Source organism: Haliotis rufescens, unplaced genomic scaffold (assembly GCF_023055435.1).
Source record: "Haliotis rufescens isolate VD_foot unplaced genomic scaffold, xgHalRufe1.0.p SCAF_7, whole genome shotgun sequence".
NCBI lineage: Eukaryota > Metazoa > Mollusca > Gastropoda > Lepetellida > Haliotidae > Haliotis > Haliotis rufescens.
Genome location: NW_025964361.1, coordinates 40,560,829 through 40,578,116, shown reverse-complemented (window position 1 = coordinate 40,578,116; position 17,288 = coordinate 40,560,829). Strand labels below are relative to the sequence as shown.

Here is a 17,288-nt window from a genome sequence, read left to right as displayed (position 1 = left end):
GGATTCAAACTTTAGACAGACAAGAAGAGATAGAACAGATGTGTATGTCTGAAGATACTGTCAGCTTTATTTCTGGCCAGTGAATGAAAAATCAGAGATGAAGCTTTGGTGCCAAACATATTTGTTTACCAGATTCCCTCTGCATAAGGCCATGACATAAATACCAACGTGTTGGCTGAACCAAACATTGCCAAAACTTTGCACCTAAAGGTGACAAACAAGTACACTGAATCAGTAACCACAAATAATTAAACACCAGTTCATATCCAGTAACAATCAGTGACCAATCAGAAACATGTAATCACTTGTACATGTGACAGCAACTGATTCAATCACCACATGCACACTGGGCAGTACTCCTGGGGCTTGCCAGAAATGATCCATTTGACCTTGACCTTGGACCATGTGTCCTTCACTGAAAACAGTTTACAGTCTCAAGCTAAGAGTGTCTTCAAGCTCTGGATTTAGTGGGTGTTTCTGTCTGGAGGTTATCCATTTTGGTCCTGTGACACATCTTAGTATTGGGCCCTTCCAAACTTGTTTGGGTTGGGAAAATGAATGACATGCTGTACCATGATACCTCTTTTTGTCAGTAAGATACATGCGATGAGTCACATGCGTGAGAAGGGTCTAAAAATATGATGGACCACAAGATATACACTAGTTAGTTTAAAACAGGACCAGCAAGTATGAACGGTTACTTTACATTATTTTTTTGGCCTGGCCAATATAAGGTGTGAACTATTGTTATACTATTGTTTTAGTACTCAAGGTGATGACCTATATGAACTTGTCTATTCTTGGGCACAGTTTTTAGTTGACTTCCTGAATGATATTTGTTGAACAAACTCACATATGGTCAAACTCCCTCGGACCCCAAAATATTAATTATGAGATGTTCATCCAAATGTTCCCAAAATGTGTGATGGGAGGAATTTCAAGACATCTGTGAACATTAACTGTCAATATGACTTACATCACGTGTTTGAATGTTTGTTTGTTTGTTTGTTTAATGCTGCACTCAGCAATATTCCAGTCTGTAAATAATCGAGTCTGGACCAGACATTCCAGTGATTTACATTACGAGCATTGATCTACATAATTTGGACATGATGACATGCATCAACCAAGTCAGTGAGCCTGACCACCCAATCCAGCTAGTCGCCTCTTATGACAAGCATAGTCGCCACTTACAGAAAGCATGGGTTGCTGAAGACCAATTCTAACCAGGATCTTCACAGGTACTAATGAAAAACAGGCTGAACAAAATGAATGCAGATTTATCAATTTCTTCCCTTTCACTTTTCATAAAAATCTTCAATTCAGTATTATGAATAATATGTCTTTTAAACTGACCAAGATCAATAAAAAATTACTTGTAATTACTAAACAATCAGAATGATTCAAATAAATATTCTACAAACTACAAACACAACAACTACAGACCTGTTTTTGTTATGTCTGCCAAAGGAAGCCAATTCCCTTTGACCTTCGAGGTTCAACAATAATGGCTTTACGCTCTTGGCATCAATTAATTACATACATTGTGTCCAATCAACAGCTTGTTTGGCTCAGATTAGTGTAATAATTTAACACTGGGTGTGAAAAATCAATCATGACGACCTACACCTCTCACTTATGCTCAGGCAACACTAATGGCTAACACTGCAGTAGGAACACTTTATATAACACATTGATTTCTGCCACACACGGGGCAGCAGGGTTTAACTATTAAAGTGTTGACTTTAGTTTGAGTTCCAACACTGGTACAACATGTGTAACTTAGGCAGGGATTTATCTAGGATTGCTAACGTTGTGCCCTTGGGATAAAAATGTTAATTTTGAATTGGAATTAATTTTAAAGTACTTATGTTCCTAAATTAAGGGGTATTTTAACACTATTTTGCATTCAATACAATGACCCTGGTATCAGTGAAACTTATCTCCATAAAGTCATAAAATAGTTATTATCATAATATATGCAGCAGGAATTGGGGATTTTTTATTTCTAATTCGGGGATTTTTACTGACATTTGAAGCAAACGTTGGGCCAAATGTCTGCTTCTGAGCATGTCTAGACAAATCCTATACATTTTTCATTTTCAGTTTACTGATTTGACCAGAGCTTGATGTTTTAATTAATACAAAAGAAAAATAATTAAAAGAGAGATACATCAACATACATCACACAAAATTTAATTACGTCCAACCCCTCTTATTAAAAGAACTGAGTTTTCTCAGAACTGAACAAACTGCACTTCAAATCATATTGGCAATTAGCAATCACAAAACCATCTCCCCGAAAAGAATATTTATTGCCACATAATTATTGTTACATTGAACTGCACATATTTATTACAATTTCAACCAAACCAAACCTTTTGCTAAAGAAAAGTCTGACAACAAAAACTTAAGACGTGTGATCTTATTCTTGGTGTCCCTCCCAAATATTGATCAGCATAGTTTAAATTAACTCACTCACTCATGAAAAATAATACAGATTTAAAGGCAATGCTTTTTATAATAAAAAGGCTTTTAACATTAAATATATAAATAGTATGGCAATAGAAACACATAAGCAGTATTATGTACATGTGTGCAAAATTTCATCATTTAGACTGTAATGGAACTACTTTTACAAAATATGGTTCAATGTTTAAATGCAATAATAGTGAGTGAGTGAGTTTGGTTTTACGCCGCTTTTAGCAATATTCCAGCAATATCACGGCGGGGGACACCAGAAATGGGCTTCACACATTGTACCCATGTTGGGATTCGAACCCGGGTCTTCGGTGTGACGAGCGAACGCTTTAACCACTAGGCAACCGACCACCCAAATGCAATAATAGAGTTTTGATCTCATTGAACAATTTGACAAATTTTACACATTTCAATAGGACTGTTTTGCAAAGGTAATTTGCACTCATTTCCATCATTCCTACATTTGTTCTAGTCTTATGTGAGGGTGACGCACAGAACCATGTAACTAATATTCTATAATAATGAGGCCTTGTCTGTGAGTTTGTTATTATAGAATATTAATTACATGTGGGTGATGTAAATGTCTGAAAGTCCTTGGCCATACTGTTGGCATTATTCCATATGTCAATTCAGTTCAAATGGGAGAGTGAGTGGGTTTGGTTTAACACTGTTTTGGACAGTACTTATCTGTGGCTGGCCCGTGAAGATCTGGGGTAGAATAGGTCTGCATCAACAAAGTCAGCAAGCCTGACCACCCCATCCCGTTAGTCGCCTCTTACGACAGCATAGTCGCCTTTTACGGCAAGTATGTGTTGCTGAAGACCTATTCTACCCCAGATCTTCATGGATCTCTCATGTGGGGGAACTGATAAGGACTGACACTCTTTCCTTGTATGACCAGCTAGTTTTTCAACAAGCGTGGTTCGACAGATGAAATAGATATATATTCTATAAGGAATGCACTATTTATCTCCATGTGTCTGAATGAAGTACTGAATCATGAGGTAATTCTTCATGGCTTAATGAGACATCAACCTTGTAATTAACTTCTCCAAACAAAATTATCTATCAATTATTATCGATCTATACACACACCATTCCAGCTAACATAAATCAGCTATGAATGATATTGTGTCATAGTTCAATTTTCACTTTGATATTGCACAGCAACTAACCACTGAGTGAATGATTCACCATTGGCTTTGTTCATTGTACAAGATTCAAACTCAAAGCCATGTGATCCTGGCATCTAAGGGAGGCAACTCAGTACAGTGGCCTCCCACACTAAAATAAGATTTGAGCATCCTTGAAAGGAAATGCTGCAGATTTTCTGCAATGTGATAAGTATTAGGATTTATGTCCATTAAGATTCTCCATGCTACTGATTTACCACTTTGTTGAAACCTATTAGCATGGGTATTGTGCTTACAAACCTAGAAACATAATTGGGGCAAAACAGATTTCAAACCAACAATCATAGGTTCTGGCATTTCCAAGGAACGCAACTCAACATGGCGAATTGCGCTGAGATGACTGGGCCACACAGAAAAAAACAATAACATACAGCAGATAATCAGCTCGGAATTTAGACTTGAACCCTTGATTCAAGGTTTCTTGCGTGCCTAAGGGACGCAACCTTGCCAAGTAAATTGCAGGGTCTTGGACATCTGGGTCACTGCATCCACCCATGGTGTTATTTCAACCACAAGAAGATAGAATGAAGACATGACATATTGGTTCTAGAAGATATATTCCAGCTATATGATGGCGGTCTGTAAATAATCGAGTCTGGACCAAACAATCCAGTGATTGATATCATGAGCATCGATCCACGCAATTGGGATCAATGACATGCATCAACCAAGTCAGCGAGCCTGAACACCCGATCCCGTTAGTTGCCTTTTACGACAAGAATAGTCACCTTTTACAGCAAGCATGGGTTGCTAAAGACCTATTCTGGGTTTGGATTAATCTTCAGCAACCCATGAATCATGGCATGATTGTCATAAGAGGTGACCAACGGGATAGGTCGGTCAGCCTCACTGACTTGGTTGATGTATGTCATCGAATCCCAACTGGGTAAATTGATGCTAATGAGGTCTGGCACAGACTAGATCATAAACAAACTGGCGTCAAAAAGGAGGGGTATTGAACGAGGGCGGCGTTAAACAACAACAAACAAACCTTGCATATTTGAAAAACTAGGAGATTCAAATCAGGCACTGTCACCTTCCAGAAGAAGTTGGTCCTCGTGGAGTACCACAGCGGCGATACAACAGATCAAATCTTAAACCCCTAAATCACAGGAACGTTCGGAAAAAGTATGGCCGTGCGATCTGCTAATTACGTAACGAAAACAAACAAACAAATATAGTTATGGCAATTGAAACTAAATTTTCTGTTCTTACCTCTTTAGTTTTCCCTGAGTTGCAGATTTTGGTTTGGAAACTGTTGAGATCTGTATTTCAGATTTCTACTACGCGGGGAATTTGTCAGAAACATGAGAAAAGCTGTTCTTCGTCAGTGCACGATGGCTATGCGAGCACGTGCAAAACGTGAAACTCCAAATGTCCGATCAAAACAGAGACGAAAATTGATTTTTCTTTGTTGATGTTTAAAGTTGTTAAAGAAATAATTGTCATATTGGAATTAATGTTTGAAATGTGCATTTTACGAGACTGAAAAAAGGTCTACGTGTAATTTATTTATTTCCAAAATGGATAATATTATACAATCGTAACATGCTCGATATACTTGACTCCTTGGTGGTCACAAGACATTAGAAGCATTCATAAAATGCCCCCTAAATGCCATCTTACCACTTGAAGAATTTAAATAGCTTCCATGAAAACAGGCCTGGTCTTCCAGCGTGAACGAATCACCGAGAAAGGTTATGATGGATGAGTGAGTGAGAGATTGAGTAGGATGGTTGGTGATTGAGTAACTTAATAGGGTTTTACACCGCTTTGAACAGTACCTGTATTTTAGTTATAACACCGCTTGCCAGAAGACACGTATTTCATACACGTTTAACTGTTTGATTGTGTGTCATAGTACCCCTAATGGCTTGGACCTCCGCTTGAAATTTCAGTCACTGTTTTGCCTGTTCCACACTATTTACCAGCCGCCGTGCTATTAACTCCACTTCACTCCACTCCACTCCACTCCACTCCTCTCCACACCACTCCACCTCACTCCACTCACCCTCATCTACTACATGAAGCTGGTGTAATAATTGAAATGCATAAACTGTTCAAAGAGGAATAAAACCCAAATCACTCACTCACCCAACCACTTAACCCCACTCCAAGTCCCGTCATCGTGGCAACTATTTCAAGCCTAAAAGTGGCTTAAGTTGACATTTCAGAGGCATTTTACGAATGCTTCTAATCTCCAGCTTTCAACAAGAGGGCACGAGTCTCACAGTACCTGAACCATATTATTTTCCCTTCCTCCCAGCCCTTTCTGTGAAGCCCTAGGTAAAGCAAGTCTAGATTTTCCACAGGTTCTGAATTTCACTTCTGACATGGGCTCCTTTTCAATTAAAATTGAGTTGTTTGTTTCTCGCAAAATAATATATTTTCAGAAACTAAGCGTTTGTCTAAGCGGCGAGGTGAGGTGAAGTGGGGTTGAACGTCGCGTCCACGATTATTGCACTTATATAGCAACGTGTGTGTGTGTGTGTGTGTGTGTGTGTGTGTGTGTGTGTGTGGCTGCTTGTACCAGTCCGGACTGATGCCGATTTATAGTGCTAGCACACTGATATGCCATGCCGCAGTTTAACATTAATACCCCACTCAGACACAGCATACTGACTCCGAGCCGACTAGTCATTATTTTAACTCCTTAATGCCGGGCGCCAGACATGGTAACAACAAGTACCAACTTTTAACGTATTTTGGTATGACGCGACCGGGGATCGAACCCCGGACCTTCCGCTCCCCGGGAGGACGCTCTTTCACTAGACCACGGAGGCGGTCTCGTTACAATCAGATCTTTTTTTCCGGTAGGATACCTTCGACATATCATGACAGCATTAACAAAAGGAAAAGTTGTTACAGGCCTGGCCTGTCATACAGCTGGAATATTGAAAACCAAAATCATATAAGGATAATGCTACGGAGGGTATCCTGGTGTTCTGTGTTGGTTTTCTTTTTGCTGCTGTCGAAATTGCCGAATCCAGGTGGAAAATATATTTATTAGTAAATGCTATACAACCGTTCTCGATGATCAACTGAAGATCAACATATACCATTGGTTGTAAAGTTTGTTTGTTTGTACGTTGTTTAACGCCGCAGTCAGCAATATTCCAGCTATATGACGGCGGTCTGTAAATAAATAAGTTTGGACAAGACGATCCAGTGGTTGACATCATGAGCATCGATCCACGCAACTGGGATACGTTAATATGCATCAACCAAGTCAGCGAGCCTGACCACCCGATCCGTTAGTCGCCTTTTACGACAAGCATAGTCGTCTTTTACGATAAGCATGGGTTGCTGAAGACCTGGGCCCACTTGCACAAAGCGATCTTAGCGCTAAGATGATCGTAACTCCCATACTTTAACATAGGCTTACGATAGTCTTAGCACTAAGATCGCTTTGTGCAAGTGGGCCCTGTTCTACCCCGGATCTACACGGGTGGAAAGGGCAAATTAGCGGTGAGAATGATATGAAGAGATATCTGAAAATCAGTGATGACACCAGGTGTTCTCGCAAAGGGTAAGCATGTTAAGGGTATGGGTAATGAAATGAAGACAAGTAGTTTCAGAAAGCTGATACGTGGCTCAAGAATCCACGCATCCATTATTTTGACGCGACCTTCTATCCGCGCAGACGGGTATCGTATCTGAGTGAAGGATCTGATTTTAAAGAGATTGCCATTAATCCACCAGATATGAAATAAGGATTGGAAGGGTGATGAGATGGTCCCCGGGAAAGCTTGGGGATTCACCTACATTCTTCCCACCCGGATGAGAGGAAAAAAAGGAGGGTATTCATCCATGCGTTGAAGTGAAATCCCCATCACCATCCTGACCAACATATGGCAAGTACCTCAGTGTCACTGTGTGGGATGTCTCTTGGCTACATTCTCTTCCCCAACTGATTCATATATATCTTCAGAAGGTACGTTTTAATCACAGGAATTTGTATCTTAACCTGATCAGCTACGCATTCCTAGAAGATTATCATATTTCATGTGCAGCTTCTAAATAGGTAATGCAAAATCATATATCTTTCATGCTCCATTGAGATATAAATATGTTCGATTTTCATTAACGAACACAATGTCTCAATTGTATTGCATTTGGTAGTACAATCATGCGCACAATCGAGTGAGAAAATAGAGTGTATCGCTACTTTTAACAATGACCCGGGATATCATGGCGGCGAGACACGACAAATGGGTTTTACATCTAAGAGGCAGTGATCTGATTTGGGTACATCAGTCCTTGAGCACGGGTCGCGTTTATCCCACGTCGGCCATTCCATGCCGCCGTGGCCAATTTGTAATAAGTTCTGTTGAAAGTCTGTGGGGACATGGGTGTTATGAGTAATTGGAAAGACAATTCCTGCATTTCTAATTTTGTTTGGAACTGTCTGTGATAATTCATTTTGTTATATGTGTTTTAACATTCCCATTATGTTATAAATTGTTTTTATTTTTAACGAAAAACCCTCAATTCATAAAAGGTGTTAGAGTGAGTGAGTGAGTGAGTTTGGTTTTACGCCGCTTTTAGCAATATTCCAGCAATATCACGGCGGGGGACACCAGAAATGGGCTTCACACATTGTACCCATGTCGGGATTCGAACCCGGGTCTTCAGCGTGACGAGCGAACGCTTTAACCACTAGGCTACCCGACCGCCCAAAAAGGTGTTAGAACACAATATCCCAACAATGAAAGGGAGACCTGTGTCCTGAAGTGTCTACCGCGCTTATTCGACGGGTTCCAACCGAGTTTATATATTCGGTAAAAACGGGAGGAATTTTGACTTATACCATATGTTCCCGTGTGGGTTTTTTCAGCTGAACAATTGACTTGCCTTTGCCCGTGTTTGTGACAGGTGCCACCTTTTCGCGTGCACTGGTATCATCTCTATTTGATATTGATTCATAAACACATGCTCATTATACAGTCGAATTTGTACAACCGCGTTTAGCAGAGATTTCTTGTGGTAATGGAAGAGTTTTGTTTTTATTTATTGACATTATGAGTGAGCGAGTATTGGGCTACACTGCTTTATTGCGATTTATCAACCATATCTGACCCGTGAACATCCGGAGATTCAGCAACCCATGCTTGCCGTAAAACGCTTTTTGTTTGTTGTTTAACGCCGCACTCGGAAATATTCCAGCTATATGACGGCGGTCTCCCAATAATCGAGTCTGGATCAGACAATCCGGTGATTGATATCATGAGCATCAATCCATGCAATTGGGACTGATGACATGCATCAACCAAGTCTGCGAGCTCGACCACCCGATTCCGTTAGTCGCCTCTTACGACAAGCACAGTCGCCTTTTACGGTAAGCATGGGTTGCTGAAGACCTATTCCACCCCGGCTATTAATGGCCGAACGATCGCACCCTATAAAATGAGAGGGGGATATTACAATCGGTACTGGGAGAAAAGGTGCAGATAATCGACGTGACATTGTGAGAATATGCAGGAAATACCAAACTTAACCCCCTGTTCATAAATGGGATTCTTCCGACATTGGCGCGGTCTTCATTATTTAAATACAGGTAACTATTTTGAAATCGTGTCCTTTTTATTTACATCCTTAAAGAGGCTGTACGTGATGTTGATATCTCGCATACGAAATAAAGGTTGTTTATCATACAATAAAACGCTGCAGAGTTACTGGGCCCCTCATGGTTTATTCTATCTGCAGTGTGTTATTGTACGATAAACAACGACCGCGAAACGTTTATTTTTTAAATAAAAACAACTGATCCAATGCTTTGTTTTGCAGCAAGAATTCCTTTGGAGGAATATGGCATCAGTGTGGATGCTGGTTCTCTTCCTGACAGTAACCCTCATAGCGCTCTCAAGCAATGGTGCTGTGGCACAGCATCCCCTGAAAAGAATCGAAGACACTAACCTTCATGTAGCCTCACAAAGAAAGTATGCGAGGAATACCATAAAAGCGTGGACAAAGAACAGAGGGACCGGACCAAGGGAAGACGACGGCCCTGGACTCCCTTCTATATTGGAGCTTACCAGGAACAGTATGAGGATATCACACGAGAAAAGGATGGAGGCCACTGACAGATCAAACACACAAAACACAAGAAATGGATTCACTGATCGGCCTCCACTGAAGAAGCAGGGTAAGACTCCTAGTTCAACTTTTTGGGCTGATACTGGTCGCGTATTTATGACAGGTAGACAAGATGGCGGCCATCGACAATCATCAAGACCAACACCCAACAAGAGAACGTCCAGGAAGAGCCCATTTCACCAATCATATGACATAAAGACTTCTACTCAAGTGAACACCACTGTCCCATCGGCTGTTGAGATAAGTGCTGAATCAAATTTTTGCAATATGAGCCATAGAGGTCTGCGGTCAGTTCCCCCAATTTCAAGATGCCATACCCTTGATCTGAGTCACAACAGTATCAGTCGTATTTCAAATGCCTCTTTCCCTGTGCCACACACTGAACTTCGTGTCCTGGTGTTAAGGAACAACATTATCAACAGTTTTGACATCGGTGCTTTCGTGAATACTTCCAACTTACAGATACTGGATCTTAGTTTCAACTACCTGTCATCATCTGAGTTCTTCCCAGAGTTTGTCTTCAGACCTTTAGAAAGTCTCCTAACCCTCTACCTGCACGGCAACATGGGCACTTCACCAGCCAACAATGCCGAGTATCCCGACAGAGCTTTATCAATGCTGAAGAGGCTGAGGAACCTTACACTGGATGGATATGAAAACATCGCACTGGGGCCTGGTTTCAAATCACTAACATCTTTACAATACCTGGCCTTTGGGAAAGAGGGGAAATCATGTTTCACTAAAGCTCTATATAATGACACGTTTCTGTACATTACAGGTCCTTTGAAAGGTTTAAATATGTCATACTGCAACTTGCAAACAATTCAAAACGACTCATTCTCAGGGTTCACCTGGCTTTTGTATGCTGACTTTAACCACAACATTAATTTGAATATGAATATGGTATTTGGAGCCCTTTCTAAACACCAACTACGTTATCTGGGATTAGGAAGCCTCAAGCAAATTGATACGCGTATGACGTTTACCAGTTCTCACCTTTTCCCCTGCATCAAGGATCTAGATTTATCCAACGACAGTATAGTTTACATCGAACCAACGTTTATAAGCAAAATCTTATCACCTTGTCTGACAACATTGTCTCTTCGAAATAACGCTCTGAACAGTTCACAGAGCACAAAGGCTCTTCTAACAGCTCTTGGAAAAGTACCTCATCTTACATATCTGGATTTTTCGTCTCAGAGGAGATCATCTAAACGGTACATCACGGATAAAGTCAAAAGTTTCAATTCAAACAAAAGTAGCATACATACAGAACAGACATTTGTAATTCCAAATATGTTATATTTTGCTAACTTCAGTCATTCCTACACTGGATCCTCTGAAATTTCCGGAAGTTATAAAGTCGTCGGAGCCAAAGGATTGAGAATCCTGGACATATCCAGCAACCCTTTCAACTGTAGAAGTCAAATTGAAGGACTGGAGTCCCTTCTTTACCTGAACATGTCTCAATCCAACTGCTACAGAATCAATATGAAACTTTTCAAAACGTTCACTAACCTGATAGAGCTGAGACTTGACAATTCACATCTGGATGTTGGTTTTCAGGATGTAAAGGATCACACACTCTTAGCTCCTCTAAAAAGTCTAATATCCATTTCCATGGCACAGAACAATTTGAAAAATCTTCCTGAAGACCTTTTCACGTGTAACCAGCGTCTCTCTTCTATAAACCTGTCACGAAACAAGTTAACCGCCATACCTATGACGTGGTTGAAGCTACCGATCCTTCGTGAACTCGACTTGTCCTACAACGACATCAAAGTTATTGGGCATCCAGTCAGGGAACAACTTGAAAGTTTGGCCATGAACGGGACCTTCAAACTACACCTTAAAGGCAATTTATTGTCATGTGGTTGCAATGAGCTCGAGTTTGTGAAATGGATAACATCAACGAAAGTGAGTCTTGATAATGAAGATGGTTATAATTGCAAAATGCCCAATGGCTCCATCTTTAATACACGGTTACTTAACGACGCGCTGGGAGAAATGGAACTGACGTGCATGGGTCCAATGTTGATGATAATTGTCATCTGTATCACTGTTCCACTCATCGTTGGATTGCTTTTTGTGTCCCTTTGTTACAGAAATCGATGGACTCTGAAATACATTTGGCTCAAAATGAAAATGAAATGGGGTGTGTATGTCCCTCTAATTGAACCAACTGATGGTATAAGGTACGATTTGTTTGTTTGCTATAGTCATCATGAAACAGAATGGCTGATACTGACCCTTGTGGCAAAGCTTGAGACAGAGCTCGGTTTCAAGCTTGCGTTCTACGATCGGGATTTCCTCCCGGGGAATTACATCAGGGAAGAGGTTGTTGAGAAACTGTATGCGAGTCGAGCATCTTTGTTCGTTATCACCGAAACCTACCTGGAGTCTTCATACTGTGAGTTCGAGTTTCAGATGGTGGCGCTGAGGTCCCTTGAAAAACTCAGTCATAAGATATTTGTCATCATCAAGGACAACATTCCAATACATAGACTTCCCTTCTTTCTCCAGAACATGTGGAACAGGGTCGTGTGTCTCCCATGGACTGACGATGAGACAGGACAAGCTGAACTTTGGCGAAAGCTGGACACAGCGCTTAGAAAGAATAGACCTACAATTTTAGAAGCGGAACCAGGAGGTGCCTCGACGGAGGAAGACCAGGACGTGGATTGTGGGGTCCAGCACGAAACTGGACCTGCGGGGATCCCGTCTCCTGTTATGGACCTGATTTCCATTAACAGTCAGCCGTGGCATGATGTTAGGGCGGAACACGCTGAAGGACCAACTCATTCGGTTGATAATCGGGAGTGAGTGAGTGAGTTAGGTTTTACCTTGGTTTAAGTTAGGTGAGGTTTATGGGGTTTAACGTCGCGTTCAAGATTATTGCACATATGTAGCAACATGCATGTGTGTGTGCGTATCCATGTGCGTGTGCTTGTACTATTACGGACTAATTTCGGTGTTTTGGTGCCAGCCCACTAATATACCACGCCGCAGTTTAACAAGAATATCCCACTCAGACACAGTATTCTGACTCCGAGACGACCAGTGCTTGTTTTATCACCTTAATACTGAGCCAAGGCAGAGTAACAATAAGTATAACGCGGCCAGGGGATCGAACCAACGACCTTCCGCACCCCCGGCAGACGCTCTATCAACTAGACCACGAAGGCGATTTTAGTATTATTACGTTGCGACACCAGTGATGCTTTTCACACATTTATCAACTTTTTACCAATCAAAGGTACAAGCGCCTGTTGAGAAACGTCGTTCTGAATACAGAAGCTGTTTGATTGTTTGTTGTTTAACGCCGCACTCAGCAATATTCCATCTGTAAGGCGGCGGCCTATCTATAATCGAGTCTGGACCAGAGAAGCCATCGACATCATGAGCATCGATCCATGCAATTGGGAGAATATTTCAGGGATGTCAAAGCGCGTAAGCTTGATGGGTCCAACATTAAGCTGACACGCCGCAATATAACTGGAATACTGTTAAAAGCGGCGTTAAACCCAACTCACTCACGCACTTCGCGTGTTTCTAGACACAATGTTTAACAGCTGACAGAGGACCGTATAAGGCATACAAGCCAGGGAAGAATTATGCAATGTGATGTACATAAGGGTGCGTATACCACCCTATGTCGTTAGTCGCCTCTTACGACAAGCATATGTATAGTCGCCTTTTACGGCAAGCATTGGTTGCTGAAAACCTATTCTAACCCGGATCTTCACGGATGGGGTGCGTGCAGACTATCACCGGGACGTGATTGTTAACGATGTATTGGGTTTCTAGAAATGTCTGCAAATTCTTTGCTGGAAATAAATTAACATGCATGCTTCGCTTATGCTGATATCATTTGTTTGTTTGTTTGTTGTTTAACGCCGCACTCAGCAATATTCCAGCTATATGACGGCGGTCTGTAAATAATCGAGTCTGGACCAGACAATCCAGTGATTGATATCATGAGCATCGATCCACGCAATTGGGATCGATGACATGTATTAACCAAGTCTGCGAGCTGGACCACCCGATCCCGTAGTCGCCTATGCCTCTTATGACAAGCATAGTCGCCTTTTACGGCAAGCATGGGTTGCTGAATAGCTATTCTACCCCGGATCTTCACGGGCCAATGGTAAAAGGTAAACGACTTGTGTCAATTTGTGGCTTCCTCACAGATAATAACTCAACTAGCCTAATTTATATGACAATAAACCGGCATGGGGCAAAGATACACAATTACGTTTTCTTGGGTCTTGTGACGAAATCTACCACAAGAGTACGGCGCAGTTATTTCCCTGACAGTGACACTGCGGAATTCGCTATTGTTTGGAATATACGAACGAGTGACCTTGATGCAACATCACCAGATACTCAGTGATGCGTGGGTAATGACGCATTGCTTGTCCTGGGGGGCATATCAAAACATTTGTTGTTTAATTTCTGCGTACACATAACTTTTTGCACTTAACTAAATACAACTAGTTAACTTAAAACACGTGTTTAGTTCAATAAAAACTAAGATATTGGGCATGCACCGATATTGGGCATGCATGTACTAGTAGTTTAATCTCATATAGAAAGAAGAACACACACACACACACACACACGACCCACGGAATAACGTGTATTTGTCATGACTCTTCATACAACCTTCAAATCAGGGCTCACATAAATAGTTGGTGCGGGGCTGGGGTTAGCGTGTTTAGCTTCCTGTGCCCGGAAAAGCAACTGGTGTTTCAAAATCTTGTTTTTGTTGTAGTATTAGTGAGTGGGTGTGGTTTTACGGGAATCGAACCCGGGTCTTCAGCGTGACGAGCGAACGCTTTAACCACTAGGTTACCCGACCGCCCCCTATTGTAATTTTAAGGCCAGGCGGTTCATACTGTGCATACATGTACATGTAATTAATTACTAGTAACTTAAAAACAAACATAACGTTATTATCGAAGTCTATGGAAAAGCATGTGATATTGTGTGACCCATAGACGGGCCTGCCGGCTCGACCGGCTCGTCATCTGCGACGACACTGATGTCAAGGCCATAGCTGAAATGGAGGCGTCGCAGGGAACGAACATATGCTGACAGTAAGTGGACAGATATGGCGGTGGTAGTGTGATGATGTGGGCAGCCATCTCCTACACTGATAGAACAGACTTCAAGGTGCAAGTTCAGCACAACGATATACAGATAATATTCTTCGACAATATATACGTCCTTCCCATTATGCAACAAGCGAACGTCATTTTCCAACAAGGCAACACGACAAGACTGACAACAGCCTTTTTTCAGGAATCACAACAAGTCCTGCCGTGGCCCTCCAGGTCTCCAGATTTAAACCCAATCGAACATTTATGGTATGCACTTGATCAGCTACTGCGAGCACCTCAGCAACAACCACAGAACCTCCGACAGTTGGCACAAGCACTGCAGGCAGAGTGGGTGAACATTCCCCAGGCCACAAATAGGAATCTGACTGCTTTAATGGGACGATGCCAGTCAGTTTTGGACTCAAATGGTGGCCATACAAAATAATGAACACAGACGACCATAACCTTGAAAATCTACATGTGTGCCTTATGAAACCTGGGTCAATGAGAATGATGTGTGTCAATTTTAAATAATCGATTACCACCTGTTGATTTATATGATATATTAAATATAGTGTATGTCTAATATCACTTTTGCGAGTTTTTTGTGTGCAGAGTGTATTAATACTGGAAACTTGCCAGAAGTATGGTTTAGCCACTTTATAAGGACGGAAAGACATTGCAGGCGATGCGCTCACATAAATACAATGTGTCAAGAATCTGATTATTTTGGGGGGACGCTGGGATGTTGGCTGAAAGTCCTAAGCTGACCAGCGCACACCAAAGCAGAACCAGAACCAGTTTAGAGCAAAACCTGTGGTAAAAGAATGTATGTAGTAAACCTTCATCTTTCTCATTTTAAAAAGATGAGAGTAAAAAAGCGAAACAATCGCCTTCGTAATCTTTCTTTTCAAAGCAATGCAAAATAAAGTTGAAAATTGGCAGAAATCCCCAAAACCATGTTTACAAAAGTGGGAAGACATACCCGCTGTAAAGCTTTTGAGCTTTCCATCTTTCGACAACGGTGTACGGAAGTAAGAGGATGGAAGCGGCGTTGAAACTTCAAGTTTCCATCGTTCAAAACAGATTTCGGAAGTGAGAAGTAGGAAGCGATGTAGAGCTTTCCATCTTTCAAAAATAAAGTTTAAAAAAGATGAATTATCAAGTGTTACCCGGTATGGTGTTGGAGACGACTAACATATAGTTAGTGTTTTTTTAGAGTATCACTTAATGAATTACAGTAAACTACGGTTATAACGAACTCAAAGGGACTACTGTTGTTAGTTCGTTATAACCGTAGTTCGTTATAAGCATATATACAGCCTAACTACAGCAAATAGTCGGGACTAAAAAGTAAGTTCGTTATATCCGTCAGTTCGTTATAAGCGTCTTCGTTATAACCGTAGTCACTGTAGTACTAATAGGGAGCACAGCTCCGTGGATCGTCGTGACGTGGGGAGCTGTTCTGGTAACGCGTAAAGTGGAAGTTGATCAACATTATTTTCTATACTGACGCCCAGAATTCCTTCGCCGTTCAAACTTTCAGGATGAAACTCTTATAGCAGGAGTGCGTCTAGCCGGAAACAGACAACAGAAGCTTCAGTGTTCGTCGTATAAGGTGAGGTAAAATGGGGTTTAACGTCGCGTCCAAGATTATTGCACTTATATAGCGACGTGCATGAACGTGTGTGTGTGTGTGTGTGTGTGTGTGGCTGCTTGTACTAGTCCGGCCGATTTATAGTGCTAGCACACTGAGATACCATGCCGCAGTTTAACATGAATACCCCACTCAGACACACGATACTGACTCCGAGCCGCCCAGTCCTTGTTTTAGCCCCTTGATGCCGAACGTCAAACAGGGTAACAACAAGTATCATTTTTTAATGTCTTTTGGTATGACGCGGCCGGGGATAGAACCCCGGACCTTTCGCTCCCCGGGCGGACGCTCTACCACCAGACCACGGAGGCGGTCGTTCGTCGTATAATGTAATAAAGATGACAAAGTAAAACCCTGAAGCAGTCAGGCCTACAATATAACCGTTATAAAGCACTTTATCATAAATGCAGATATACGCACATGCAAACTACACTGCCGGGCAAAGAAAGTATACACTTGAACACTGGATTTGACCAAAACATAATAAACGTTATAAAAACTTCACTAGGAATGACACCAGTCGCCAAAACACTGCAAACTTAAGGTCCGAAACACGACTACGATACCCGTATCAAATACATCACCATTACTTGTTAGTTAGCCATCATCAAATATGGGTGTATGCTTTTTTGTGACCGGCAGTTTAGTATAGAATGTAGCATTGTTGTAGATGACTAGACCTGTGAAGATGTATACCATGTGAAGTCCTTTTCCAAAAGTTCTCAGAAGCTTTCTGGGAAATCACTGCATCGTGTCCAT

General features: G+C 41.5%; 1 protein-coding gene across 1 annotated transcript; it reads left to right on the top strand.

Annotated features, from left to right (window-relative positions):
- Positions 1 to 7,483: 7,483 nt before the first annotated feature.
- LOC124132656 (toll-like receptor 2) lies at positions 7,484 to 13,635 on the top strand. The gene is made up of 2 exons (XM_046496666.2): positions 7,484 to 7,608; positions 9,462 to 13,635. Exon 2 carries the CDS (start codon positions 9,483 to 9,485, stop codon positions 12,591 to 12,593), a length of 3,111 nt encoding a protein of 1,036 aa, XP_046352622.2. The 5' UTR covers positions 7,484 to 7,608; positions 9,462 to 9,482; the 3' UTR covers positions 12,594 to 13,635.
- Positions 13,636 to 17,288: the final 3,653 nt, after the last annotated feature.

Coding starts and splice junctions, on each gene's coding strand:
- LOC124132656 (XM_046496666.2), top strand. CDS start 9,483: ATGGCATCAGTGTGGATGCTGGTTCTCTTCCTGACAGTAACCCTCATA.